Here is a 27,709-nt window from a genome sequence, read left to right on the forward strand (position 1 = left end):
GTAGAACCCATGTTGATTCAAAGCAGAGAAGGAGGGAATCAAGACTTGTGTTGAGATAAGAAAAAAGAAATGTAGATGAACCAATAAAAAAACCTTAGATAAGTGTATATATATAATAAATGTGCGTATAGTAATTTAGAATATGCTTGTAGCCTAAGCCTTTATAAATAGCCCTAGTAGGTATTTATTTACATCATATATATATATATATATATATATATATATAAAAGATATTCTAATTTAATTTATTTTTTAATAAATTTAATTCTTCTTTTCATCTTAAGTTATAAATCTTATCTATTGAAATGAGATGTATTAATAAACTTAGATATTAATTAAGAATAGATATAAATATATATAAATAAATAAATATAAATAAATAAATATAAATAAATAAATATAAATAAATAAATATAAATAAATAAATATAAATAAATAAATATAAATAAATAAATATATATAAATATATATAATTTATATTAATTTTAAATTTTATTAGATTAAAAATAATTCATTTAAAATAATATTTTTTTAAAGATTTGGAAAATCTATCTTGTTACAAGATTAATTGGTCTAAATATTATGAAAAATTAATTATGTCTTATTACCATTTTTGAATGGCTATTAAGCCTTTTTAAAAATTATTATATATTTTTTGTTATTTTTAAGCATCTTTCACTTATATCTTCAATATTATATGAAAATTTAACAATATGTTAACAAAATATTTTATTATTAGGTTATTAAATTTTAAAGATTTATTTTAGTTAAAAAATTCACCATTATCAATACACAATGTAAAAACTTAAAATTGACCAATTAGAAACAAAATATATATAAAAAGATTTTAAGAGTTTTTATTATAATAAAAAACAATTAAAAAATATTTTTATTTAATTTTACTATTTTTTATATATTTTTATTGTAAGATAAATTAAATAAAAATAAAAAATAAAATTCTATGTAAATTTTAAAATTTAAATTTTAAATAAATAAAACTAATAATTTAATTTGATGTAAATAAAAATAATTTATGATATTTAAGATAAATTTGATTACATTGTGACTAGGTTATTTATTAAATTATTTATAAAATTAGTTTTTATAATATAAATATAGAGACTTAAAAAATAATGCTACAAAGAAAAATGTTGAGAATTTCTTGTATCCAAATCACTAGCTTAAGAACCTATAATCACTTAAATTACTACTCAAGTATTTTTCCTATGTCAAATCTAATGATTCTTAGTTTTATAAATTAAATGACATAGTCTTAACACTATTAATATAAGTAGCAATTTTCTTGTGAAGTATTAAGAATTTCTCTTCTAAATTTGAATGATTCTAAATACTAAAGTAATGAAATATTGTTTGTTTAAATTATTATATTTTTTTTGTTCCAACTCCAATTACGATGATATTTAGTTTGTTATTTTTTTAATACATTACTTTATAAATTCTATATTTTCAAATTTTCACCTCAAATCTTATAATATTAAAAAACTAAATAAAAGAAGAGTAAATATTTTTGATTATAAAATTATTCAAAATAAATTAAATATTAGTATATTAAAGTTAATAAGATATGGCTTAAATTTTAAATAAATAAACAAGAGATTTTTTTAGCTTGAATATTCTACATGAAGTATTAATTAATAAAAAAAATATGAAAAATCTACTAAAAAAGACAAGATTATAGGAGAAGATGATACAATTTCAAGAGGGGAAAGTTAAAAAATGAAAGAAATGACCATGTTGAGAAAGAGTAATTAATATTAATATTAATATTACTATTAATCTAGCAATGGAAATGAGTGACTCCAAAACCTCAATCCAAGTCAACTTTATAGTCAACTTATTGGCTGTGTACATTGTTACAAGTATATTTACATATTTATGTTTGTAATATTTTTGACATGCCTATAAGAATCTATGAATTTTGATGAAATTAATTTCCAAAATTTTCATAAAATATTCTTTAAAAATAGGTAATAAATTGATCAAAGTGGAGGTTGAATTATTTTTTAAAGGTTAATTGTTCAATTTTAGAGTCAAAATTCAAATGTCATATTTTAAATTTATTTAAAATAATTATAATTTTTTAATATTTCTTTAGAGCTCTATTAAAAAAATAACTCAAATAAGAATTAGATATTGCATGAATAACAAAGATTCATATATAACTACTTCTATTAGTTGGATTTTATAATTGATATTTCTATAAATAAAAATATACTAATAATAACTTCTATATTATTATTATTATTATTATTATTATTATTATAATTTTTAATACTATGAAATGATATCTAAAAAGTATTAGATTAATAAAACAAATAAAAATTTAATACAAAATTTTAAAAAAAATTAAAAAATTAAAAATTAAAAATTAAAAAATTAAAAATTAAAAAATTAAAATTTTAAGTCCAAAAATATTTATATTAGAGAACAAAGTATAGATTTATTAATTCATTAGTTCAAGGATATTGTTATACAGTCCTTATTGTATCTAAAAAAATTGATTTTCTAATACATTATTTTTTCAATTATTACAGCCTTTGATTAATTGTTGAACCACATCGTTTGATTGTATTGATCATTGTATTTAGGCTCTCTAGAAAAAAAAAAGTATAAAATTTAAAGCTAACCTTTAACTCTTTATTTTTATTATAAGATTCTAAAAAAATTTAAACTTAATTTAACTAAATGTTTCTATTATATATATATATATATTAAAGTTAGATGTATTGATATAGAATTACATCAAATATTGAAATAAAATTGTAAAATTTTCTCAATAATATTCAAAGAAACTCTTGTCATGTTTGATAAAAAAAAAACAATTTATTAATTTTAAAAGATCAAGTAAACTTAATAGCAATTTTTTACTATCAAATTGTAGTTTTAAGAAATTATATCCATTTTTTTTTTTTTTTTAATTATTTTTTTAAATTTTAACCTTTGAAATATTTATAGATTTAAGAAAGTTCTGTGCTGCAAGTTCCAAATTTAATTGGTCGAGATATAAATTATGTCATAATAGCTTAGTATGGTTTATAAACTTTTAAAGTATTTGATTTTGTTTCATCTAAAATAAATAAAATTTAATATAATTCGTATTTATCAAATAATTATAACTTGTTAACTAATAAATAGAAAATTATAACAACAAGATTTATATTATAAATTTAAAAATAACTTTTTGGTTGAAGTTTATTCATAAGCTATACTAAGTTGAAAAATCTACAAAACTTTAATTTTTTTAATATCAAATCTCTAAAAACAATTAGTTTTTAATTTTCTATCAGATGTCATTATATTTTTATAATTAACTACATTGAAATAAACTTCTTGATGCAAAATAATTGTTAGAAAAACTCTTGCAGCATTTGTATTTTTTTGATTAATTATTTAAATTATTAGTTATTTTGGAAATTAGAGTTAATGCAGAAAAATTACTAATTTTCTTGTTTATTCTTGTATTTTTGTTAAAAATATTTTTTAATTAAATAATATTTAAAAATACTAAAAATATATATTAAAGAAAATTTTGAGAAAAAAGAAGATACTTTAAAAAATTATTAATTTAAAATATATTCATGCTTGGTTTTTAAAAATATTAATGGATATATATATTTTTTAATAAATCAAGCTTTATGTTGAAAACATTTAGTTAAAAAAATTAAAGCCACAAACCCATAAATTTATTAAATAATATATTATTTAAAAAATTATTATATATTTCTCAAATGTGAGTCTTGCTTCTATATGTACTACTTATTAAGAAGGAATGTAGAAGTTAATTATGGACCATGAGGTTTGTATGTAACTGATGAAGTTAAAAGGGGCTTTTGCATTAGTTTTTATGGAGAAGATAACTTCTTGGAGAGGTTATTACAGGTACAACAACTAATCAACTAGTTGCTAAAATTTTAAGAGTTCAGTTTGCTACTATAAACCTGCTCCAACGTTATTAAGTTTGATTTTATGTGTGCCCACCTTAAATCCAATTGGACAATATGATAACTATTCTGAATTTAGTTGCAAGTCAGGTAGCTTTCTAAGAGATTTTCAACATGTGCTTGCATCATCAACTTGGTTGAATTTCAAAATAATTATGTTTCGTTAAATAACTCGTTGCAAGCAAACATACCAAATATTTAATGCAATACAAAATAAGTCACACACACTGTTGCAGACCAGGACAGAGCAAATGTGTACAACAATTTGTGATTCTCTTTTGACCCATACTCTTGTAAGTTATGATTTATATTTGTTGATTGTTTCTTTCATTTTTAACAATATTAATATAAACCATGAAAATGCAAACTTATATACATACCTTTGTATTTCAGCAAAAAGCAACTGTGTTCATTTAACAAAAATTGGGAGTATGTACATGTGTTTGCATGCATGTGCATATATATATATATATATATATCTACCTTGAAAAAAGTGTGTGAACTTATGTAACAACAATTGGGTGGCAAACCAAATGGTTATCCACAACCTGACGCTACCTTTGCATAAGTAAAATCTGAGCAGATTGGTAGTTTTGTGAAAAAAATCAAATTTTTGTCTACATTGATATCCGTACATCCCTTTTGACCCCACCTCCACTTGCCTCATTGTCAAACATTGAACCAAGGGCCACATTCCAACAAAGAAAAATAAATAAATAAAAACTTCTTAATTATTGTGAACATAAATTAATTCAAAACAAAAGAAAGATCTTCTACCAACTACACATGTGCACAATTTCCAATTTCTCAAAAAAAAGCATGAGACCAGGTAATCACTTTGAAATTATGTCATGTTGAACAGTATATGGATGAGGTTTTTGCTAGTGGAGATTTAAGATTTAGAGTTTGGTAGGGCTAAAACCTAGGAATGTGTTGATACACATTGTTGACTTGTGTCTTTGTTCTAAAAAGCTGAGTGAAGTGTATTTTCTCAAATGAAGAAATTCCTAAGATTTTACTTGCTTGAAATCATATCTTGTCATTCAAAAATATTTGTGTTGTTATACGCAATTACATCTTATAAATATATCTTTAAAATTTCTTATAAACCTTATTATTAGAAATTTAATACATGTGTCTTTTGGCTAAAAATATCGTAGATAATTTAGTTTAAAACTTGTAATTTCATATTTTTTTCAAATATTTATCGTAATGGATAAGAAGACAATCATAAAATAAAAGTTCTTTCTTGAAAAACCAGATAATTAGAAACATTCAAGATGCTGAAAAGATTTTTGGTACTTAGATTTTCATTGATTTACATAAAATTCAAAAATATTCATAAAAATATTCATAAAAGCTAAAAAGCCTCAAAATAAATTCATGAATGACATAATTGAAATTGTTTACAGCATGTGTATTTTTGAGACGTGATAAAAATCTTACATAAGCTTTATTAGACACCTTACTAAAATTAATTAATCCGCCAGTGGCCAAAATTCCACAGAATTTGTTTATGCATAAATTTTCATGTGGACTATTTGATGAAATGCCTTCATTAAATTTTTTGTTATTTGAAATCTGACAACTATATATATATATATATATATATATGTATATATGTATATCCTAGAAACAGTTAATGTCATTAAATACACAAAAAATACATTCTTTAGCTTCTTTTAAACTACCCTTGTGAATTCACGATTTGAGTAGGAATTTAGAATAAAATATATTATTAATCGTAATTTTATTTTCTCCAACTTTTCGATAAATAATACTAATGCATCTGATATACATTAACATTCTTTGCATTGGAAACATCTCTAAATAAACTCTTTTTCTATGCTTGTTAAATCTTTATCCTTATAATGCAAATTCTCCATTTATATTTCCATTATATGCATACATTCTCTAGTTTGATGGTATAAAAACTTTAACTTTATCTTTGATACACCTCATCTTTGATTTTGAATCCTTGTTATAAAGATTAAATCAAGATTTTATTTATTTATTTATTTATGAATTTAAATTTAATTTTTTTAAATAATAAGAACCATGTTATTTCAAAATGTGAAAAAATCACATATATTTATATATATATATATATATATATATATATATACACACATACACTAGCAAAAAATTGTCCAAAAAAGCTGTAAAAGCTTTTGAGAGTGGTCTCTTCAAAACTACAGGGCTCTCAAAATCCCTATGTTCTTATATTATTGTATTATAATACAACTATATGATAAATATAAGTAAAAAATAAGAAGGTAGTAAAAACATATATAGATAATGTTTTTTTTTTTTTTTTTTTTTTTTTTGTTATAAAAAAAAAGTTTCTACTTATTTTGAATGACTATAATTAAGACAAAATGAAGTAGATTAGAAAAATAAATAATGTTAGCATCTTTGAAAAGGAGTTAAGAATAGTTTGTAGCAAAAATTACCTTAAAAAAACCTAAGAATTGATATTTGTTTGCTTGAAGATTGAAATTTGTAAGGATTTGTTAGGATTTGATTAGGCTTTCATTAGGAATCGATTAAGATTTGATTAGATTTTTTTAAAAAGTATTTCTTTAAAGATTTTTTATTATTTTGTAAGAATTCTTTTTGAAGTATTTCTTTAAGATTATTTAAAGAAATTATAAATAATTTGGTGCATTCTCAAGCAAGACAACATATTATACAACAATGCCCTCTGAATTCTCTTTGTTATTTTTATGTCCAATTAGAAGGTTTTTTTTGTCACTTTGTCTTATGTAATAGATATATTCTTACACACATTGATGTATAGACATCTATCATTAAAAAACAATGGTTTGGTTTTTGAGTAAATTGTAATGCACACAACAGGTGGCGTTTGTTCATTCATTCACTAGACATATCCGTTCATCCATTGGTCTGACGGAGTTCTGCATTCGTGACTAAGACGGTGGATAGGTTTTAGCACGGGGGTCGAGAGAGCAGGCTGCCAGGATCGAGCATGGAGGCCATGCTATCCAGCTTCTTCTGTATTAGTTGTTTTTGCTGCAGTGACTTGAGTCATACAAACCAGTTCATTGTGGGACTGGCTCTTTGTGCACTTGGCAACATTTGTACCGCTGAAATGGCAAGGGATCTTGCTCCAGAGGTGGAAAAACTTTTACACAGCAGCAATTCTTACATTCGTAAGAAGGTTAGGCAGGCTAACTTCTTTCTATATAGTCTACAGTGCGGCATTGTCAACAACGTCATCAGCACGTCGCGATGAGGTCGGCTTTAGTGAGCAGTGCACAATGTGGTAGAATACGTCAAGCAACACGTGGGAGAGCTGGTTTTCCACTTTCATGTGATCGCCACAGGAAAATATTTTGTCGCACCATTGGGCACTGTGGACTACCAAGTCGCCGCGACATCGGGCCGGCCCACTGCGGGCAACAGCAGTGATCTCGGCGGCTCCTGAGGCTCCGTGGATTGTGCCGAGAGCCTGGATTGTTCGATCATTGGGTCCATGCTGATTCTCGGCACCCGCACCGAGACAATACCTTTGCTCTGCGATGTCGAGGCTCGCGGAATCGCTGATCAGGTTCAGCAGAGGCGATTAACCAGCTAGTCGATTCGAGCTACGAGCTATGAGCTATGGAGTTGTGCATTGCACGCAAAGTGGTTGCACAAGCTGGCACCAGCACCGGCCACAATGTAGTTTGGGTGAATCTTGATGTGAGTAACGGAGCTGAGTTGCAGTAAGTTTTGCGTTCCAACGATTCTGGAATCCTTGGGTAGTTCGGTTCGTCGCGGTGAGCTGGACAGTATTCTGGCGATTCAAACCCATGGGTTGCATGTCGAGCGGCGGGCCACTCTGGCAGCGGAACAGGCTGGCTTGAGTGGATTTAGCCGGTGTGTTTTTGTTGAGGAAGCAATATAAACTAGCGCCATGAGTAGAAACGAGAAATCAACACCAAGTCTATTGTTTCGCTTTTTGGTTGGGGAGAAATTAAAGAAGGGGGCAGAATGGGTTGAGCATGGGTTCACACGCATGCATCTGGTACACCCTATCGAGACACTGTGCGACCAACAATCGGTAGAATTAAACTATCCTCTCGGCTCTGTGATCGAGCGAATCTTCTGAAAGAATCCGATAAGAATCTTTCCAGCGCGAGTTGGTCTAATGTCTTCCATCATCCCTTTGTCACACGTAGATGAAATCCAATTATGTTATACACTGAGAATATTCCTTCCAGCAGGTTGCATTAGAATAAAAGCCAGCCGCCTTCAGATACTCGACACAGACCAGGGAACTCGTTAGCTACGTCGGTTTATGAACATTCTTCCCTGCAACCTCTTTTGTTCCTTCGGAGTTTAGCTGGCTCTAGGCCTTTGAGTACATTAAGGACTGGTCATGCTCTGATTCTATAGCATTCATGATACTAGTTCACTAGATACGAGCAGAACCACGTGTTTGGTGCCGAGAATGTGAGAGGAATGTGAAGATTCTTTTAGTGTAGTCCAGAGGAGGCATGTGTCGCACAATTCTCTCGACTAACATTCTACTTTGAAGCTGACATGATTTTCAGAAAACGGGTTTGCATACTCACGCTTGTAGATATATATACAGAAAATTAGAAGTAGGAGAAAGATGTAAAAATAATTCATGTCAAGATATCCACTTCTCTCGTTTTCTTCGAAGCAAGATGTGATCATCTGGGCAGTTCACTCCGAAAGTGTCTTGTGAAAACAAGCCTCCAGTCGGATGGAGAACAGTGGCCCTTGGCTTGACCGTAAGCGTGTGATTATGTAATCATGGCATATATTATTCACATGAAAGTTGAAAATTTGAACAGTTTTTTTGCAATGGTTGAAACCAGCTAGATATCATCAATTGAGTCTTACTGGAAGAACCATTACAACCCCGATGCAAGAGACCAAGCAAGATGGACAAGTCATTTATCTTTAAGTGTACTTTTTCGGGTGAGAGTGGTCCTGAGAATGATTGACCAGGAAACATAACTTCCTCAAAATCATTTCAAAACCACCATCACCTGAAAAACTACAAACTAAGATAAACTCTGTAATATTTAAGGGTAGTGGCGTTATACGTCACTCTTCAAGCTGGAACCTTATTTAACAACGATGCAGTAGGTCTTCTGTCCTTTGCTTTGGAGGAGTGCGGCCTCTGTTGGGCTGTCAGTAGAAGGCTGAACAACTCTCGCACAGGGACATCTGTCACAAGCACACACTGCAGGTAAGGGGAGTACATGAATGAACCAACTGTTAGTTTTCATCTCTTTTGAACGACGATTAGTTGTAAGCGACGCTTGTCTTGAATGTTCAGTCAAACAGTAACCAGGTTAAACTGCATCTCTTCTATCCAGTTAGGCTTTGTTTCGTAGTGCCGAACATGATGTCATCAGAATCGGAGCAGCAGAAAGATTCGGAAGCTGACCTGCCTTGGATGCAGGATTTTATGCAAGGGGCACTTACTCTTTGGATTGCTCGGAGTAGTTTTCGCCATTGTGGATGTTCATTTGTAACGCAGGTTTTCAGAGGAGCATGGACATGGAGTTTTCACAGCAACTTCAACATTACTTTACAGTGGCGGGTCTTGTGGAAATGAACAAATAAGAAAATTATGCTGAAAGAAGGAAATAGAATATCACCATTTCGGTCCAGATATTCACGAGCTAGGGATAGACCAGTATCCGAACATCGACTAAATAGAGTATGAATATGTGAATTAGCGTAAACGTGGACAACATGCAGTACTCTTCAAGGCTTTTAGAGTAAGCTTGTAGGAGAGAAAATCAAGCAGAGCAGTGCATGGCCCTGAAACTTGCATCTCAAGGTATAAAGAAAAACAACTTATGTTCCTTTTCAGCGAACAGATTGCATCCATTTCATGATCCTGTTCATCTCTCGGATTTGCAGCTTCAGCTTTTCATCGCAATCGAGACTTGTATGCTTCATTCCACATGGCCAATCTTTACACAACAAGAGCCCACAAATATGTTCATTACTTTATAAGATGAAGATGTTCCTCTAAAAGCAAAGTAACAAAGATGCATAATGGAGATGTGTACAAGATTTTGGAACCTGTAAGTGTGTCAGATCAACAGTAGATCAAATATCTTAACCACAACGAACTCAACAACAGAGGTAGACCTATTTTAATTTCATTCGAATTCAAGAGGCCTAACTAGATTGCACTAAGGCCAAAAAAGTTATCAATATTAAACAAGTATCGGACAATCAGAGAGGTAGGAAAATATATCACTTAAACTACTTGATGAGTGGTCATAGAATAACCTCAATTAAAATGTCATAACCATGCTATCATAAATTCGCTATTTCTGATTCTGAGCTGTGCATTCCGATAACCATACCAAGTTTCTAGTCTCTTGCTCCCGTAGTATCATATAGGAAAAAATACCACATAGTGAAACTGCGACACAAAATCCCACCCAATGAAGAAATCGGAGGATCAAGGTGGTTATTTAAAAAACAAAGAAGAGGGCATGAGCGAAATCAAACTTGACGTTTTAGACAATCAAGTATCTTCCATGAAATGGCTAAGAGACGAATGCAGAAAGTGCTCTTAAACTGAAACGGTGATCATATACTTAGTAAACGCATTTGAGGTGTTCACACATCATCATGAAGTGATTTAGGATTCGACGAGCAAGGGATCCGGAACTGAAACGTACCTGCTGTTCAAATGATGAAGTTCGCCTCTTGATCTCCTCTTCATACAAAGTTTTGTTGTGCATTTGATTCTTTCCAAATGACAGCTTAGAAAACATCGCACGGTTACTTTTTCATAGCTCCTCGAACCTGTTCCCAACGACCATTACATGCTCATACGAATAACGACGGTGCACCAAACGTTCGCAATATTCACAGCACGGCGATCAGCCTCAAAAGCGAGCAGATCACACATAATTGTCGATGTTGCGCCTCCTAATTTCTGTTCCCACAATCAACACAACAAATAGGCGCTTATAACTTGCATGCATATTTGAGACTGTAGACTGACATAAAACATCAAACACACAGATGACATTCAAAGCTCCAAAGAAGGTAAATTAGTCAATCATTTTGAATTTGGTTGCGTAATGAAGAACAAAATTCAAAAAGCTAGGAACTTCGATACTATTGGATGTGTAAGAAACTCTTCTTACTTGAAAAAACCTGTAGAGTTCCTCGAGGTATGATTTTTAAAGAATGTTCCGAAAAAATTCTATGTTCATATCGTTCAGTGGAAATACTTGCTGATGCTGAGTTTTTGAACCACTTATATTACAATCGTTCCTATTCTCAGTAATCATCTAGTAACACTCACTTCAAGCATCAATTCGTTTGACAATAATAACCCCCTAATCAGCTACCTCGTTTCAAACAGAACAAAAGAACACTTCTGAGTAGTTTAACTACGAGCAAGATACAAGCACCAGCTTACTTCAGACGTAATGCATTCGGAGAAATAAGGACCCAAGGGGGTATCTGAGAGAACAAGCCTATACTGCTGTCGCGTGTTCTGAGCAACTGCTAGAGTCGCAATGCTGCACCACAGAAATAAGCGAATCAAAGTGCTTGAAATATTGGCGGAGGCTGCTTGAAACAATAAAAGTAAACAGATTGAACATTTGTTTTATTTATTTATTAATTTTAACACAAACGAGGTTTACTCGCTGCTTAGATTAGAAGAGAACCAGGAACAAAGCGCCCTAAGCCCTATACTGGACAACATTGATTGCACATTTCCATTGCTGCATATTGGCACCCAATTTCATTTTAAAAATTCGGACCAATACGGACCAACTTGCATAGGTACTATTCCTGACCAGTTACCAAATAGAAGAGTTTCCGTAATCAGGAGAAAATAAGGGAAAAGATGTGTGGTTTTCTTTTATTGCACTTCTTACCCCAAACTGCGACGTACTCTTACATAGAAACTTCCAATTTGCATCGTCAATACCTGTCAAACATGCCTAGAGGTTAGCACTTTTCAAGAAGCTCTGGACATCTCTCGTGCAGTGTTCTTATGACTATGAGAACTATGTTGTCAATCATGTGTCCGTACCTATCACATTCAGATAGATGTAAGCTGCATGTGGTAATTTACACAATACAGAAGGCTTTTGCTAGAATAAATTCGTTAATGATAATGGACGTGACAATCAGGCCTTAAAATACATTTCACAACATATAATCCGTCAAAATGTTAAATGCTGGCAAAGTAAATTGTGAAACGTTGTGTAAATCATAGGACAGAAGAGATTAGTAATAAAGAGTAAAATGTTGATACTCAGGTGATGTACTCGAGAAAGGTCGACAGAGGCTCAGTTGCTTGAGTCAACATGCGGTTATATTCGTCCACCAGCTTCTGTGTACATTATTCCACACTTGTTGCTGTATAATGAGGCAACGGTTCTACACAAGTGGAACGCAAATTTTAGGACGAGCTGAGAGCAATCCTTGCCACGCCCATTTTCTCCTTGTCTCTCTCTGATCCGCGTGCTGCATACAATTCGGCAACACCTGATGATCTCATGCAAATCTGAGACAGTTCCGTGTCCTAATCCAACTTTCCTCCACCGAGTAATATCTACAAATGATAAGGACCTTACAAATAGGGCATACAGTCAAACGTTCCAAAAATTCAAATTTTTGTCCATCAACGCAGTAAAGAACGGCTTGCATCCTCATTTATGACCAAGTCAGGAGTAAAGCGTTACATGGTTCATGACAGGGTTCCTAGGCAATCCATGCACAAGCTACAGCCGAGCTGGAGAGCCCAACACTGTGCTTCTAATAAATCGATACCAGACCAAGTCGAGTGTAATTGAGAAAATTATCCAAGTCTGCATGAATGAGAACAATTAGTAACATTAAAAGTAGTGATAAACTACCATTTTATAAGTAGGGCCCGTAATCAGTTTAAGGGCCATCCACGTTGAAGTTTAATGCCTCGAATTCGTACATCGACATCTTCTAGCGCTTAGCGAATCCCCAGCTCTGTGGCCTTACATAACCAACAGATACAACGACTCAGAATTCTGCCCCAAACCCTAGTTACTTGATGCCTAGCAGTTTCTACTGAAACTGCACAACTCGACAATCCAGACGCAGAAAATACATCCGTGGAAGAAATTCGATCACGTAAACCTCATTTATGCAATCGAATTGCCAGGATCTTCTACAAGATATCCTACGATTTGCATTGAATTTTCTAAGATTTCTCCTTTGGAGCCCACCTGCTTTAGCTTCCCAAACTTCCTCTACAACGATGCGCTGCAAATCTCGTCAGCTGCTCTCCAGATTACCGCAGGGAACACAAAACCAAGAATGATATCCTGCAATACCAGCACAGTCACGGATGATTGGGAAGAGCAGCAGAGTCCGAGCTCCAGGTTGTAGTATCGAAGGTCGTAGAAACTAATAAATCAGAGCAGCTCGGTACTCACAGACGAAAGACCGCCATCTTACTACTTCGACACGTATATCAATGCTGCAATGTAGTGGAACTTGCTTGGTTTAACACGTCAATTCTACGACGCATTCCTCAATTGATCATTCGCTTGATAGGAAATATTCTCGTGGATGCCCCATATATCAACTCTTTGGCACAGCTGTGATCTCTTCGATGACAGTTCCCTCTCTCCCACATGTGTATTTTTTTACCTTTTTACTTTTATTTGTTATTTTCTTTTTACTGCCTTTCTTCGAATCATAATTGTGCATGGAGAGTTCTTGAAGCTGTCACACCTCTAAAGACTGTGTTGGGTTCACAAGGGATTAATGCTTATTACTGATGGTCGTGAGTATTGGTGGAATTTGTTCTGAAAACACCAGAATTGACGGGCTGGGCTTCCCTAGCGATGTGGGTTGTGTATTGTTGAGATCTAGCTATCAGACACACATCGCCATATGCCATATCGAAATCAACAGTTCCGGTGCAACTGTTGTAGTGTGGGATATACAAAATTTGCGACTTTAATTCTAATGTTCTCACACTCAAACTTGTTCCTCATCAGGTCGTTCTCGTTGTTGATTACTGCTGATTACATGTCGAAATGGGAATAATGTTCCTCACTCATTGCAGAACGGTTATGCAAAACACACCAAACCATAAAAGCAACACTGTAGGCTCCGAAAATCCTGGTGCAGAATGTAACAGTTGCCTCAGTCCACATTTAGAATAGCCCGTAATTTCTACCTCTGCACAGCTCCAAGTCAGTTCATGTAGTGAGGTCTACCAAAGCCACGCACAGTTTGCTTTTGAGATCTCAAAGCGTCAGTGATGCTTCCTCTCTGAAATCAACTAGATCGTGTTTTCTACATCCAACATGTGGATCTCCGTGCGGTCATAATGCTAATCAACCCCAGACATATAGCACCCAACTTGGACATGGTTGCCAAGTTGCAATGGAAGGATGCTCGCTATTTTCTTGCAACTGGGTCTGTTCTCGAATTGGGATGTGGCAAGATGACCGTACGCTTCGCGTGTTTTTATGTGTAATTTTTCGTATCTTCTGTTAAGTAGTTAAAAGTAAATGAGTGTGCCCATGCTCTTCTAGGTGTAAAAGTTGGATTTCTTATTTGTTTCTTGGGGATATATATATATATATATATATATATATATATTTTTTTTTCATGTAGTTTACTTGAAGTCATCCAGTTGAAATCCACATCTGACTTGGAGAAAATCTTTGCACCCACTGAAAATCTACTGTTTGGAGAGAGAAGCACTGCATCGACATGTATCATTTTTAGTATGTTTATTCTGACGAGGAACATATAATTCGTCATCTCGAGATGTTCGGGGGAGCGATCCGTCGGCGATGTTTTCGACGAGCACTACAGTTGTGATCATTGGCGTGAGGCGACGAAACGTCCGCCGGTGACTGAGCACGAGGGATGAAGGTGCCTCTAAGAATCCTTCGCTTTTATGTCAGCTGGGCATAATGACCGTCCCATTATTCTCTCTCAATTTTGTATACCACATGTGGCACCCGCTCTCCTCACTTATTCAACCCCCTACAATCCCGTCGACCCCAATTTGGGTAACACCGGTGACGAGTTTTCCTCGCGATCGTCGCCTGAGTGATGGAAATCCGCGGCGCGTGACAATTTGCACAGGTATGTTGGCTTGCATGATCTGCAATTTTCGCACATCTGAAGTTGAGATTGCATCAGTGCGAATACTGTTTCTGGGTTGATGTTGGATCCAGTGTGCGTGGTGAGATAGTATCGGATTACAATTTTTTTATTTTTTTATTTTTATTTTCATTTTTCTGTATTTGGGGTATCTGGAAACGGAGAGATCTGGTGCGTGAAGTTATCAGAATTTTGAATCATTCACATTCATTGTATAGTTTCACTGTTGCTGCGGTCGTGGGAGGTTATCATTTATGTGTTCTGAGACATCCTTCTTTGTCGGCTTATGTTTAGGAAGCACAGCTGTTCACGAACATCCAAATTGTCATGGGGTGCAATCACATTTCATTTGCAGTTGACGAAGTTTTGAATCCTTTTACTGTATCGTTAGGCGTCGGTGCAAGCAGGGTGTGGAATAGGTCCTGTGTAGTGAATTGTGTGGTACAGTTTCTGTTGCTGGCGGTGGATAATTTTGTGAAATCCTCTGGGTTCCATGATGGGACATGGTATGAAATTTCCTTCGTCGTTATTCTGTCTGTGCTTTCAATTAGCTTCCCTGTTTCTACTCGTGTGCTGTGAGTATATTTTTTAGTTCACACACTAATAGATGAAGAATCAGTTTGTCAAGCAATCGCGCATTCTTTCAAATCCTTGGATGATTTGTTCAACGTTTGTCTTCATTGCTTTCTGATCCCATTATCAGTTGATAAATGCTCATGTAGTAATCGTTAGGATCTAAAAGACTTTTATGTATCTTGTTCAAGTGCTCACTTGAAGCGTGTCTCGGAATTACTGAAAAAAACTTGAAAAATCTTACTGTGTGTTTATGTTAGGGTAGTGTTTGCGATGTAGGTCTTAGGGTTCTGTTGTTTCTCCTATGTGCACACTCCATCGTTACTTAGTGAAATTGAGGAACGGTGGTTGCGCACTTCGAAACTAGTTTTTGAGATTGAGGTCAAAATTGGACGCAACATACAGTGACACTATTAGAGCTCGAATGTTCTAATGTTGCATTTGTTTGTTGGTGTATCCGGTGCTACTTCTACTTTTCACAGTCTATACCAGAGATCTCAACATGTTCACTGAAGCAATCCAAACAATGGATGCACGGAATGCATGAAGGGTTTTCGTTAGGATTTTGGATGCGCAGGCTTGGGCAGATCTCGTAGATTTTGTATCCATGTTGTTCAGCTGTCGGCACCAGTTACGGGATTGAAGGAGCATTTGTTGTCATGATGTTACATAGTTTTGATATTACCTCATAGTATTGCTAGTTTGCTAATTTCACAGGATATGTATCTTCGTGGTGCAGAGAAGAGTTCACTTTGCGTCGGCATGCCAAGCAGTTGAGTTAATAACGAGAGTTGTGCACTTTATAGTGCATTGGTAATAGAAGAGATGGGATCCGAAGCTGGAGGACCGATTGAGTTCCATATCACTGGGTTCAAGAAATTTCAAGGAGTTGCTGACAACCCAACTGAGATATTAGTTGGCAAGTTTGAAGAGCATATGAGAAAGCATGGGATGCCCTCTGGTACACAACTTGGAAGTTGCACTGTGTTGGAAACTGCAGGTGACGGTGCACTAGCCCCCTTGTTGCAGTTACTCAACGCACCTCACGAAGGGATTGAAAATCCTCTAATTATTAGCACTAGAGATTCAGGAGATGTAAAGCTGGACAGAGATTCGCTGTCCGTCCCCCAAAAGCGCATTGTCTGGGTGAGCAATGTCTTGAACTTTGGGAGTTCGTCTAAGTGCGAGTTCGCTCGCTCTTTTACCCGATTGTGTTGAGTGTTAAAATTCGAATGCCCTCCATAATCTGGAGGTCAATCGTTCTTTTAGAAAACAGAGGATAATGTGCAAGAGAATAGATGAATAGCTGTGTGCAGTCGCCATGCCAGTGCCACGGAGCTGCAGTGATACTTGTTCATCATGTAATCGGCGGGGGATAGTGACTTTGTCCTCAGCCGATGAGGCAGATTTTTAATTTGGGAGAGCGGTACTGTTTAGTTTGGAACTGACTTAATTTATGCCGTATTGACTCTTGTTTAGGTTCATTTTGGTGTTAATAGTGTTTCTAATAACTTCGCTGTGGAACGGCGTGCGGTGAATGAAGCCACATTTCGCTATCCCGATGAGCTTGGTTGGCAGCCTCAGGTTTGTTTTATCATCTCCTCATACAGCAACTAAAGCCACTATGTGGGGTGGTCGCACTTCTGGATTTAATTTCTCTGCTTGTGTGGTGTTCAGAATAATCCTTGACGACTCTCATATTTGCCATTTGTGCCTGAAATATAGTGCCTGAATATGCGGACTTTGAAGATAATTATACCTTTGTTCTTGTAGTTTTTGTACGTCTTTTTGTGCTTTTCATTGTACATGAAACTGACATGCATGCACTTTCTGCGTATTCCTTGCAGCGAGTGCCCATTGTTCTTGAAGATGGTCCTATCTCTTTCATACGTGAGGTATTGATCTCTATCCTTGCTTATTAAGCATTTTGATTTCATTATTAGAATTACTGAGTTTTCAACATGTTCCATCATATCCTTGGATCTAAATTTTCACCAAATATCTTTCGTTTATGTAAGACCATCTTGACGGGTTTTTGCAGACAACGCTTCCAGTGAGGGACATAGTGAGTGCGTTATCGAAAGAAGGGTTCGATGTGATGGAGTCTTATGACGCTGGACGCTTCGTGTGCAACTACGTTTACTATCACTCGTTGCGCCAAGCACAGAAGAATGGCGTTAAGAGTCTATTTGTTCATGTGCCTTTGTTCATGGTGATCAACCAGGAGCGTCAGCTGCAGTTTATTGCTGCTTTACTAAAAGTGTTGACCATTTTCTGCTGATGGTTTTCAAGGATACATGCTGGAGCAGGCTCTAATTAACGATCTCCGAATACTGTTCTGTGCAAATTGTTCACTGAGGCTAGGAATAAGTTTTGTTGGAAATTCTTGTGCTTTTATGCAAGAATGGTTAAGCAACATATACCTTACAAGTACAGGCTTCATTAGATTTGTTCATTGCTTGTACGCTACATGTGGGTAAAACTATGTTAATTCATAAGTTAGTGCTGTTAGTAAGATCTGATTATTTAGTGAAGACCAGTGAAGCCTGTGCTTGATACCATTGCATTTGTGTTGCATTAAGAGCTAAAGAGCTTGAGGCTGGATATTCCTGCTCTGAAGCTCAGTCCTTCTGGAAGTACCTCTCATGTTCATATAGTTGGGTATGTATGATAAAGTAAAATGGCTATTTTCATGAAACCGCTACTTGGAAATACGTTAGTCTTGTTTCTCATACTTTGATGTATCTCTGTAGCAACTATTCTGTTTTTATGAACTCCACTGGTGGTTAATGGCTAGGACTAATATTGGACAAAAAATACTGCAACAACATTCAAGATACATCTTTGATATATTCATTTATTTATCTACTTTTGAATATGATTTTTAGCCATTGTTATGCAAACATAAATGTTTGAGGCGGCTTGATTGAAAGAACAACTTTGTATTTTGGAGTACTCTTTGAAGACAATAAAAAGGAATTGTGGAAATATTTCACTTGGACTTTTGTTTCTCTTGATTAATTTGAGGTATAGGGAAATAATTTTCATCAATTTCTTTAAAAATTAAATACCAATTGGTAATGCAATATTAATCATTCATATTTAATTGGATAGTATCTAATATTTCTAATACATGCATTATTCTATTATATTCTTCTCCATCAGATAAATATAATCATAAAACTTTTAATCTTTATTTCTGTATTTTTTTTACTTTTTAAATATTATTTTGTATAAGATTATATTCTTAGTTTAATACATAATGTTTCTAAACTCTTAATTTAGCAACCAAAAAACTTTCATTTAATAAGTTCATAATTTAATATTATGACTGAATTTCTATATTTTTATTAATAAATTTAAGCAATAGCTTTTCAAAAGGACGGATTTTGATTTTAAAAATAAAATAAAACATAAAGTGAAAATACGGAAAAATTAATTGATTATGTTTTTATTTTTTTATTTTTTAATATTCAAAATTTTAAAAAATCATGAATTTATATATATAGGATTTTTTCAAAAATAATATTAATAAATTTATTAAACATCCTTTAGTTTTGAATGTAAAAGAAGTTGAAATAAGTAGAACTTGAAAGTTACACAAGAAGACACAAAATTGAGAATTGTAGATTAAATAGAGTATAATGGTTGTAGATTCTTTGTATTACATGTTAGCAGATCGTTTTTTGCAACAAGTTGATAGAATTTTTTAATACAATTTTTTAATATAACTTTTAAAATACAATATTATCATATTAATTTTTCATAATTATGTTTTTATAGTTTAAGTTGTAAAGTTCATATGACACCTTTATAGTATTTGTTTTGAATTTTTTCTTCAAAGGTCAATGTTGGTTTTTAGATTATTATAAGATCTTTACGTAGGTTGTTGCAATTAATAGAATTGAAGAATATCATGGCATAAATGTAGGAATAAATGAAAAAACTCATGCTTGCTCTGGGTTAACTTTGTGTATGATCTTAAATAATATTAGGGGTAACTAATTACAAAAACACAAAGATGATAGGAATTTTTCAACAATTGTACTTCTTTAAGTATTTCATACAAACAAAATTGAATCAAGTAAAGATTTAAGTATTCAACTTTTTAAGAAGTTTGATGGTCTTAGATCTAATTTTCAAAGATTTATAAACCAAGTATAACTTATTATTGAATTCCAACTTCTTTGTAATTTAATCCAATTATTTTAAGTTAGGTTTATTGGAGCTTTACTTAGTAGATCTTACACTTTTAGAATAATAAATTTTTATATTAAAAAAATTGGATGTACATCCAATAAAAGTTTTGATCTATGTATAAAAAACTATGATGAAATTTGTATATCAACCAACAATATCTATATTCTATAACAAATGTAGTATTATTTCAACAAATAGTAAATAATATTAAATAGAAAGTATTATACTTATTAGATAATATCTTATTATTTAAAAAATGTAAAGAGATTATTACTTAAATTGCTTAATCTTCAAATATTTTATCAAACAATTGAATTTTCTAGCAAATATAATGATCAATTTTTTTAGTTTTAATCAAAAAGTCATATAATGACACCTCCTCGCTTTAAATTCCTACAAAACATACTTCTATCATTTATGATATACAATCAAATATAAGAGATATGAAAATTGATATTATAAAACTAAAGTCTCTTACAATATGAGAAAAAACTTGACACCAAAAAAAAAGATAATATCTATATTGATGAAAATCAAAACATATTATTTGATATTGCTTTGAGATGAGATAAAATTACAAAATAAAAATTATTTTGTAAGAAAACAATGTCTTAGAAAGCAAGTTTATTTAGCTCTTTTAATAACTATGTGGCTAATTCTTATATAAACTATATTTTTAAGAGCTTGTATTATGTTTTTAATCTTTTATTTGTTTTTTGATAAAAGTTTGTTAAAGACCTAAATCTTTTATAGTTTCTTAGATTTGAGGTTGTACTAAGATAAATTGAAACTTCTTTTTTATTAGTATAAATATGATATTAGTGAAATATATGAAAATCTTACAAATATACAAAAAATTAGTTTTTGATTTTCATTAATAAGATCTATAAAAACTAAGAATCAACTATTTATAAAAATATAATATAGAAACAAAGAATAATAAGAATATATATATTTTTCATATTTTTATTTTAAAACAAAAAATTAAAAATCAAAAAATTTATTTTAAAAAATACTATTTGAATGATAATCAAATTAATCACTTAAATAGCGTTAATATTTATAATATCAAAATTAAAATATAGATCCTTGAAAGATATGTTTTGTTTTGTTTTGTTTTATTTTTATTTTTATTTTTGTAAATAGTTGGCAATGTACAATGTGTGTGGTAACACAACCTTGAAAAAGAATCTTGATACTTAGTGATACTATTCGAAGTTGATATTACACATGATAGTATTTTAAATGCGTTATTTGAAGGTAGTTAATAATAATAAAAATTTAATAATAATAAAATAATTTGGGATTTTTTTAATCTTAATTTGAAACTTATTAATGGCTAAAAAATACATATCAACTACCTTCATGCAAAACAAAGACCAAATTTTGTAACAAACACTATTTTATAAATTTTGAACTTGATTAATTGATTAAAAAATATAACTATTTCTTATTACAATCACCTATATTAAAAAAATAAAAATAAAAGAAAAAAATAATGGAATATTATATCTATTTTTTAAAAATAAATAAAAATATAGAAGTAAATATTTTTTTATAGAATTAAGTTATATATATATATATATTAAAGAGTTTTTTAGATGCAAATTGTATCTTTAGGTTTTCTAAATAAAACACATAATTATAAAAACTTCTCATAGAAATATATTTCTTATAACAATCTACTACAAAGCAATCTAAAATTTAGATACTTAAGCCATAAGCTTTGAGATCCGTAAAAATCTTTCACATGGCATTTTGATAGCTAACATGTATTAAAGTAAGAATTAGGCCATTTTTTGCTTTTATCAATGCTTTATTTGTATTATGATATTGGATTGAGAATTTATTATTTCTTTATTTATTTACTTTTAAATTGGTTCTTTGCTTATTATTTTTGTTTTTAATGATTTAAATATCTATTTATATTTTAAAGTTCTATCGAATTTATGTCCTTAAAAACTATTAGGTCTTCAATGAAATAATATGATATGTTATAATTTTTTTTTTATAAAAATACATATATATATATATATATATATATATATATATATACATAACTAATAAATTTAGAAAAATACTTAAGTACATAAAACATGCTATTTTAGAATTGATAGGTATTTATAAATAAACCACATTAATCTAAAATATATAAATAAGATACTATCATATTTCACAAATATCAACTTTTTCATGGAAGAAAAGACAAAAAATATATCAAATAATTCAAATATAGTATCAATAAGATTTAGATTTTTATATTAAGTAAATTGATTGAAATTTTTTTATTTCTTTCATTAATAATCTTTTGAGCTTATTATAAAATATAACATAAACAAAACTACTAAGATAAATAGTTTTCTTAAAAATGTTATTTTATCTTAAAATATTATTTTGAAAATCTGTTATGAATTAGAATATTACTGGTATAATAAAAAACATAATATCTATACTTTATTCATAGAACACAGAGTTGCATACAAAGTGCAAAAACAATCAAACTATTTGTCTGTTCAATTAATTTCATTATCAGCCGCAACAACCTCGCCGATCAATGACGACAAGTTTTTCCGTAAAAACGATGCCTACGAAACAAGGTGCTTCTGTCATAATGAAAAACAAAGGAAAAAAAAGATGTGACATTAAAACCGAGTTTCATACAAATAATGTGCTCAGAATCACTCTATTTAGCAAGCACCATAGATGCTCTCATATAAGTGGTATCAGAAATTTTGCATAATCATCACAGCACACCTCTATCGACATAGCAATCAAAACAAAACTATTACAGCGTAAGTTGCAACACTCACTAGCCATTTCACAGATCCTTGCAGTTCAACGAGTCGTTCTTTCTACTGCACAAAAACAACATGACATCCACACATGAGAGGCAACGCCATTGGTTTGACCCAGAAGTGAGATAAGGCGCATCTCCTCTCATGAAACTCAGTGCAAAAGCTCAAAACGAGAAGTATCAAAACACCTATTTTGGAAGGAACAATACATCATAATGCTCCACGGAGCACTCTAGCCATACATATTTGACAAACATGACTAATTTCTATGCTATCGTGGCAGATTGGACATAAACCCAGTCAGGGCAAACTCCAGAAGGCAGAGCTAAAGAGTTTAGAGAGAACAGGGAGCGGCGTAAATAGGATTTTTCCAAGTTGGTCTCAACACACGACAACCGTCAGATTCCGACTTTGAATAGGTGACACCGTTGTGCTCATGAATGATGATCATCATCGGCATTTGGATGTATGATATTAAGGCTTCCTTCTACTCAAGAACGTTGAGAACAAGGAATCAATTATCGGGCAAGGATAAAGAGGAATAGTACTAAGTTAGTAGATGATGGCCAATGAAACACAAGTCTCTATTAATGTGTAACTTTTCATCCACCATTGATTTCCTTTAGTTTTACCACAATTATTTTTAGTTTTTTTTTCATATTAATTAATATCTATATACTAGTTCATAGAAAGTAAAAATATGATGAATAAAAGATTTCACAATAATAGAGGACATGATGTAGCTTTGAGACTTTGCATTGCACCTATGTAAAGTACAAATGCAAGCTTATGTATTCATACATTGTGACTATAGGTATTACATAACTATTCAATCATCAAGTAAAAGTATTTTGTACTTATCAATCTCTTCAAATTTTAAGAGTACTCTTGAGATAACTAGGTGGTAGGACAATTGAAATTAGAGTTTGAAATAATTAGGTTTAATATAAGATTAGCTACTATTAGGAGTTGTGATTTGTGAGGTGCTAGAAGTAAGTGAAGGAAAGGAAATTATTAAAAAGGATAGAATTATACAATACTTGGCATAAACGAGTAAATTAAAGTTACTACTATAACGAGTGAATTAGTGAAGATGGTTTCATATACAAATGTACTAAAGGTACAATTAGTCCTTGTACTTGTTACCTCAATACAAATAGAGGAGCAACATCAAATAGAGCAGTATTAGAATAAAAGTGTTTGCTTTAGGAAAATTCATGGTTTATGGTTGCAAGTAGATATGCTCAAATAATATCTTTCATTCAAATGAATTCTACTATCTCATACTCTTAATAATATATAAGAGTTATCATCCCCTTTTCAGTCAACTAGATGTCATAGCTCTATACTTTATTAGATTTGAGCATATAATGACTCTTCAAAGAGCTACTTAGTCCACATATATAGATATCAAATTTTATTTTTTAAATTTTTTTATAATATATTTTATGAATAAAAAAAGCTAATAATCATATTAATATGAGACAATTGACTCTTTTTTATCCAAAAACTCACTTGATCTTCATATTAACTCCTCTTAGAGTGAATGAGAACTTTTCAAAAATTTATCAAAGAGAGGATTTATTTTTATTTTTATTTTTATTTTTCTTTTTTAAAAAATTTAAAATAAAATAATAAACATCTTCTAAAAAAAACTTCAAAGAAAACCTTGAAAGAGACCTTAAAGAGCAACTAGCTCTCTCTTTATTCTAAAACATCCTCCATCTTCATAGTAACTCTTTTCAAAGTGAGTTGAAGCTTTTTGAAAAACTAACAAAGAAAAGAACTACTTTTTAAAATTTTAAAACAAAATACTAAAAATACTATAAGAAAACCTCCAAAGAAAACCTTGAAAAAGACCTTGATGAGCAAATAGCTCTGTACTTATTCATAAACTAACTCCATTTTCATAATAACTCTTCTTGGAGCATGTAAGAGCTTTTTGAAAATTTAACAAAGAGATGAATTATTTCTCAAATTCTTCAAATAAAATATTAAAAAATATTCTAAGAAAACCTTTAAAGAATGGCTAGCTATATCTAAAGGAAGAGAGCCCAAGCAAAGAGAAAGAAGAAGAGAGGGATTCAAAAGTCAATACAAGCCCATATCACTCTATTCCAGTCCATGTCTCTTTACTTTAGTACCATACTACTCCATCTCAAGTCCATACCAACCTATCTTGACTTATTCTTAGAAACAAACTATCAATATCTATAACTATCTTTTTATTTTATTTTATTTATTTTTTCTATTTCTTTATTCTAAACCAAATTCTTATAATATTTTACTTTATTTTTATATATTATATTACTTCCCAATACAATAGCATGTAAGATGTAAGAAGCATATTGAACCAAAATTAGTGACTATGGTGATTAAAATGGATAAATATGCTGAAATTTATCCTATTAATGCAATAATAGGAAAATTCTCATATAACTTATTTTGCAGCTGCATAGCCTTTCTATTAAAAAAAAAGGGAATGGAAGCTTAAATAGATGGTAAAAAGATAAAATGAGAAATATAAAACTTATCACAATATGTTGCCATTGCTTATTTCATAGATGGAAGGCAATTCCAAAAACTGATACAAAAATAGATAGAAGCCATAAGAATCAAAATCAAATAAGACTTCAAGTTGAGAAGAATGTTGGATTATGACTTCTTTCAAGTCGTGAGTAAAGATGTGTCGTCCATACAAAAGCTCCTAATGAAGTTGCTACATTTATCAAAATAAAGCATCTATATTTTACAAACTTAGATTCTTAGTTTTTATACAAGCAAATTGGTTGGCATGCAATTACCAATATTGATCAAGTTGAAGTCGATTCTTAATGAATTTTTAAAAAATTTGCAAGATATTGTTAAGAGACTTGGTTCTATTTTAGGCAAAGACAAACAAAGTGGTAACAATCTAGACTAAAACATTTGTACAGCCCTTACAATTGGAATAGCCTATGATTTCATTATACAAGTCAAAAACCTAATTATGGAGGTTGTATTTTATATTCAGGTAGATTATAATAATTTATTTATTAGATTTATTATAAAAATTGAATGAATAATATTTTTTTTCGTAAACAAAAATGTATTGAAAGCCAAGAAGAAGGCACTTCTAGTATCTTAGTTAAAAGTTAGATAAATTAGAGCTTTTGGTATATAGAATATGGAACATTCAACATTCATCATTGAGAAGTGGAACTTAATTTTCTATTAAAACAAGATCTAACATATTCCTAAAAGCTAGAAATTTATCTCTAGAAAGAGGTTTTGTAAAGATATCCATGACTATTTGCTTTGTGGAACAATACCTCAAACCAATTTGTCTTTTTTCTATACATTGCCTAATAAAATGATATTTTGTATCCTAATACTTTGTATAGCCATGGTATATTAGATTTTTGGCAATAATAATGACATATTGATTATCTTTATAATAAAAATTCATTTCAACTCAAAAATATTATAATTTTTAAATATTTTATATAACTATAAAGTCTCTCTTGTTATAACAATCAAAGCTGGATATTCTATCTTTGTTTATAAAACAAAAACTAAAGATTGGTTCTTGCTTGACTAAATAATAATTATCCTTTTTTAATATAAATGCACAACCTCCTATTGAATAACCCGTTTCCATACAATCTACTCCATGTACATCATTATAGCCTACAAGTTGCAAATTTACTTTCTTTCTTTCATATTGCAATATCAAATATTTTATTCTTTATATGCAACAAAATATTCATTTGATTCCTTACTAATATAAAACATATAGATTTGCCATATATTGAGTAAAATATTGACAAGAAAATATAATATCATACCTTGTACTATTTATAAGATATAATAACGAATCTAAAGCTTTTTGATAAAGCTTTACACCTTTTGCATCTAAAAGATCATCATTCTCATGCTTAATGACATGACTTTGTATCATTGATGTAACAACTATTTTCGCATCTTTCATCCCAAATTCTTCCAACTTTCGACAAATGTACTTAGTTTGGCTCAAATTAATAGTACCATTTTTCTTATCTTATAAAAAATCAATGCAAAGAAAATCACTAGGTTTACCAAGGTCTTTTATCTTTTAATATTCTTATAATTCATCTTTGCATTTTGTAATGATCTCAAACTTTTTACCACCAATAAGTATGTCGTTGGCGTAGATAATTAATATAAGAACTAATTCGTCAATGTATATTATGTACAAACAAAGGTCAGATTTTGAGTGCTCTTAACTAAGTTTTAATAAAGATTTATTCAAATTCTTGTTCTATCTATGTCCAAATTACTTCAAACTATACAAATTCTTTAACAATTGCAACATCTTGCCTTTGTATTGAGATGGAATTTCCAAACCTTCTAGAATTTTCATATAAATATCATTTTTTAAAAGTTTTTCATTTAAATAAGCTAAAACAACATCAAGTTAGAACATATTTCAATTAAAAATAGTGGTAATTTCAACAAATATATGAATTATTACAAGGTGAGCAATTGGTACAAAAATTTCTTGGTAATTCAAATTTTTTATTTAAGTAAAATCTTTTGTAACTAATTATGCTTTAAAACATTCAATAAAGCCATCACTAGCAAGTTTTTTCTTAAAAATCCATTTTGAATCTACAACCTTCTTATTATTAGATAAAAATAAAATTTTCCATATACCATGAACTTTCAAAGAATTTAAATTTTCTTTCATAGTATAATTCTATTCTTTACAAAAAGATGAATTCATAGCTTGCTCAACAAACTTTGATTTTGCATATTCATCAACATAAACTATATCCACTATTTCAATTGGCAAGTCATAGTCTCCTCAAATAAAATTGTTGTCTTTTTTTCAAGGTATGCAATGCATCCTACTACTACTTATAATATTTGCTAAGTCAATGCTACTTATATAATAATATATTGGTGATAGAACTTAAATATTTGCCTCTAATTTTGATTGATGGAATTCTACTACTTCTATTGGTATAGGATTTACTTCATCTTCAAATATTTTTTTATCTAATCTATCATATATATGTA

The 27,709-nt window shown here is 30.9% G+C and overlaps 2 protein-coding genes across 12 annotated transcripts; one reads left to right on the forward strand and one right to left on the reverse strand.

The window, feature by feature from the left end:
• Positions 1–8,737: 8,737 nt before the first annotated feature.
• Positions 8,738–13,544, reverse strand: LOC112285794 (putative V-type proton ATPase subunit d). 10 transcript variants are annotated; one of them, XR_016504408.1, is made up of 9 exons: positions 13,409–13,544; positions 13,199–13,297; positions 12,854–12,966; positions 12,263–12,461; positions 11,867–11,919; positions 10,649–10,908; positions 10,328–10,386; positions 9,429–9,925; positions 8,738–9,167 (listed from the first exon to the last, which is right to left on the reverse strand). XR_016504408.1 is itself a non-coding variant. In XM_090252350.1 (9 exons), exons 5-7 carry the CDS (start codon positions 11,908–11,910, stop codon positions 10,792–10,794), a joined length of 264 nt encoding a protein of 87 aa, XP_090108476.1. In that variant the 5' UTR covers positions 11,911–11,919; positions 12,263–12,461; positions 12,854–12,966; positions 13,199–13,297; positions 13,409–13,544; the 3' UTR covers positions 9,654–9,925; positions 10,328–10,386; positions 10,649–10,791. The 10 variants fall into 10 exon arrangements, 6 of the variants coding, with proteins under 6 accessions (XP_090108476.1, XP_090108474.1, XP_090108475.1 ...); XR_016504405.1 differs by lacking the exon at positions 13,409–13,544 and adding an exon at positions 11,123–11,503 and having other exon boundaries at positions 12,250–12,461; positions 13,199–13,407; XM_090252350.1 differs by lacking the exon at positions 8,738–9,167 and adding an exon at positions 11,401–11,503 and having other exon boundaries at positions 9,654–9,925.
• Positions 13,545–14,743: 1,199 nt separating this feature from the next.
• LOC112285792 (uncharacterized) lies at positions 14,744–18,372 on the forward strand. Of its 2 annotated transcripts, none has more exons than XM_024526952.3 (5): positions 14,744–15,083; positions 16,414–16,820; positions 17,154–17,258; positions 17,522–17,569; positions 17,716–18,372. In XM_024526952.3, the coding sequence occupies exons 2-5, from the start codon at positions 16,500–16,502 to the stop codon at positions 17,953–17,955; spliced, it is 714 nt and encodes a 237-aa protein (XP_024382720.1). In that variant the 5' UTR covers positions 14,744–15,083; positions 16,414–16,499; the 3' UTR covers positions 17,956–18,372. The 2 variants fall into 2 exon arrangements, with proteins under 2 accessions (XP_024382720.1, XP_073391921.1); XM_073535820.2 differs by lacking the exon at positions 14,744–15,083 and adding an exon at positions 15,456–15,607.
• The last annotated feature ends 9,337 nt before the right edge of the window (positions 18,373–27,709 follow it).

This window comes from Physcomitrium patens, chromosome 8, assembly GCF_059467195.1.
Source record: "Physcomitrium patens ecotype Gransden chromosome 8, ASM5946719v1, whole genome shotgun sequence".
NCBI classification, from domain to species: Eukaryota; Viridiplantae; Streptophyta; class Bryopsida; order Funariales; family Funariaceae; genus Physcomitrium; species Physcomitrium patens.

Coding starts and splice junctions, on each gene's coding strand:
- LOC112285794 (XM_090252350.1), bottom strand. CDS start 11,910: ATGCAAATTGGAAGTTTCTATGTAAGAGTACGTCGCAGTTTGGG. Junction 11,504..11,866: donor AGAGTACGTCGCAGTTTGGG/GTAAGAAGTGCA, acceptor TCTGTGGTGCAG/CATTGCGACTCTAGCAGTTG. Junction 10,909..11,400: donor CCGAATGCATTACGTCTGAA/GTAAGCTGGTGC, acceptor TTGTGGGAACAG/AAATTAGGAGGCGCAACATC.
- LOC112285792 (XM_024526952.3), top strand. CDS start 16,500: ATGGGATCCGAAGCTGGAGGACCGATTGAGTTCCATATCACTGGGTTC. Junction 17,259..17,521: donor AGCTTGGTTGGCAGCCTCAG/GTTTGTTTTATC, acceptor TATTCCTTGCAG/CGAGTGCCCATTGTTCTTGA. Junction 17,570..17,715: donor CTATCTCTTTCATACGTGAG/GTATTGATCTCT, acceptor GGGTTTTTGCAG/ACAACGCTTCCAGTGAGGGA.